Source organism: Nannospalax galili, unplaced genomic scaffold, assembly GCF_000622305.1.
Source record: "Nannospalax galili isolate Female #2095 unplaced genomic scaffold, S.galili_v1.0 scaffold505, whole genome shotgun sequence".
NCBI lineage: Eukaryota > Metazoa > Chordata > Mammalia > Rodentia > Spalacidae > Nannospalax > Nannospalax galili.
In genome coordinates this window covers 521982-523882 of record NW_008352327.1, presented here as the reverse complement: position 1 = coordinate 523882, position 1901 = coordinate 521982, and the positions used below count along the sequence as shown (strand labels likewise).

Sequence of the window (1901 nt, the reverse complement as noted above, 5' to 3'; positions counted from 1 at the left end):
CATGACTATCACTGGTCACAGTCGCCCACCTTCTGAGCTCCTCGGCATCTGAGCATGAATACTAACTCGTCAGATAGACAGCCTTCCTCTCCCACTAGAGGCTCCATACTCTGCCATCCCTGTCACTGTCCACTGTGTTGTCAGCACCCTCATCCATTCCCCCCTGTCTGCCGTTCTGGTCAATCTAGTCAGCCAGAGGTCCCTGTTCCAGGAGGGTCAGCTGTTCCTCATCTACGGCAATCCATTGTCAGTATTCCTTTGGATAGAATTGGGGTCTGCTGTTCATTTTTCCAGTAGTATGTTGAGTTACTGTCTGGAAGAGCCTTTATCTATCCTAGCCAACAACTCGACTGAAGGTATCGCCTGTCTGGGTTAGGCTTTTGTACTTAGGACTGAAGCAGTTCTCAGGTATTTACTGTATAGTTTTCCATTTGACTGCAGTTTCTTTTTTCTCTTTCCACTAGGACTTGGAAGAACAAAGTCGGTTGATAGCTGCTTCCAGTAGACCAAACCAAGCCTGTAGTGAGGGGCAGTTTGTTGTCCTTAGCAGTAGCCAGTCGGAAGAGAGTGATTTGGGAGAAGAAGGAAAAAAAAGAGAATCAGAAGCATAAACTTGTCGTTGCCTTTTCATTGACTCCCCTTCCCCTTTATGGAGTTTGACAGTTTCTGTGGTGAAATAGCACAAGGTAACAACTATGTTGAAATATCAAGGAGGAGACTAAGCTTTATATTTGCTGTTTCAGCTTCATTTTCAAGAAATTGAACTTGATAACTTAGGTTTACATGGAGCTTTTTCCCTTAAAAATAAAATACTATGCATCAATATTAAATTCCACTTCCCTAAACAAGACCTTATTTTCTTGAAGTAGATTATTGAGGAATTACCCTTAAGCAGGATTTTTTTTTCCCTTCAAATTGTGAACTTTTATCTTGCCTTGTAATTGGCTGTCCCATAAGAAAATATCTCTTCTTTAGGTTGACAGGTTCATGGGTGTGCTCCCTCCCTTTCATGAGGAATGTCTTGCTGGTAGTGAGGGAGTATCCACTGAACTGCTTTAAAATCATTTCTGTAGAGAGTTCTACAAGTTTAAAAATATCAATATTAAATTCTATCAATATTAAGTGTGCAATAGAGCTTGTATAGCATCACTAACACAGGTATTTAATGGTTTCCAATAGCAGCAAGTGGTGCTGTTGATTTCAGGGCAGTTTTTTGATTGTTCCATTTCTCTTTTGTTCATGATTGATACCCTTGACATTTTGTTACCGTATTCTAAGTTCTCAGGTTGGGATTTCAATTATTGCTGCAGAGCAGTAATGGTTAGAATAAGATTTCAGAAATCATTAAAAGAGATTTTTGTTTGTTCAAATACATTTTAGATTAGGATTGACATGTAAAGATACTGTTGCAGGATGATACATTGCATTTCTTTACTGTGTGAAATAACTTATTGATAATCACATAACATTTCAAAAGATGTTCTATAATAGTTATGTTTACTGCTTAGAATAAAAATGTGCAGTTTAGTTTAGAAAGTATAATCTTTTAAATTTCAGATTGATAGTCCCAGTATTTTCGTAATCCCACATTTTGATAATATATTGAATTGCCACTTTATATCCATAAAGGCAAATAACTAATTTATGAGCATAGAATAATTTGCACTAATTATTGTAAATACTTAAACTTTGCAAATGAGTAAAAGATCTAACTCCATGAAAGACTGAAAACAAAATTGAATGCCTGGTATAGTGTACAGGATCGACCAAGGAAGGATCTTAGCCTTGGGCCAAGGTTAAAATGACATTTCTCTACAGTTTATCTTCCATGTCAAAACTTGATTTCTCTTTCCTTACTGAGATTTTAACTTTGCTCATAGAAATTATTTTCATGTGTTCCA

At 37.1% G+C, this 1901-nt stretch overlaps 1 protein-coding gene across 1 annotated transcript in view; it reads left to right on the top strand.

Annotated features, from left to right (window-relative positions):
• Positions 1-1895, top strand: part of Appl1 (adaptor protein, phosphotyrosine interacting with PH domain and leucine zipper 1) — a 41516-nt gene extending 39621 nt beyond the window's left edge. Inside the window, exon 21 of the mRNA XM_008849286.3 lies at positions 465-1895. Coding sequence (XP_008847508.1) covers positions 465-611 — 147 coding nt within the window. The 3' untranslated portion in view covers positions 612-1895. The remainder of the gene's footprint in view (positions 1-464) is intronic.
• The last annotated feature ends 6 nt before the right edge of the window (positions 1896-1901 follow it).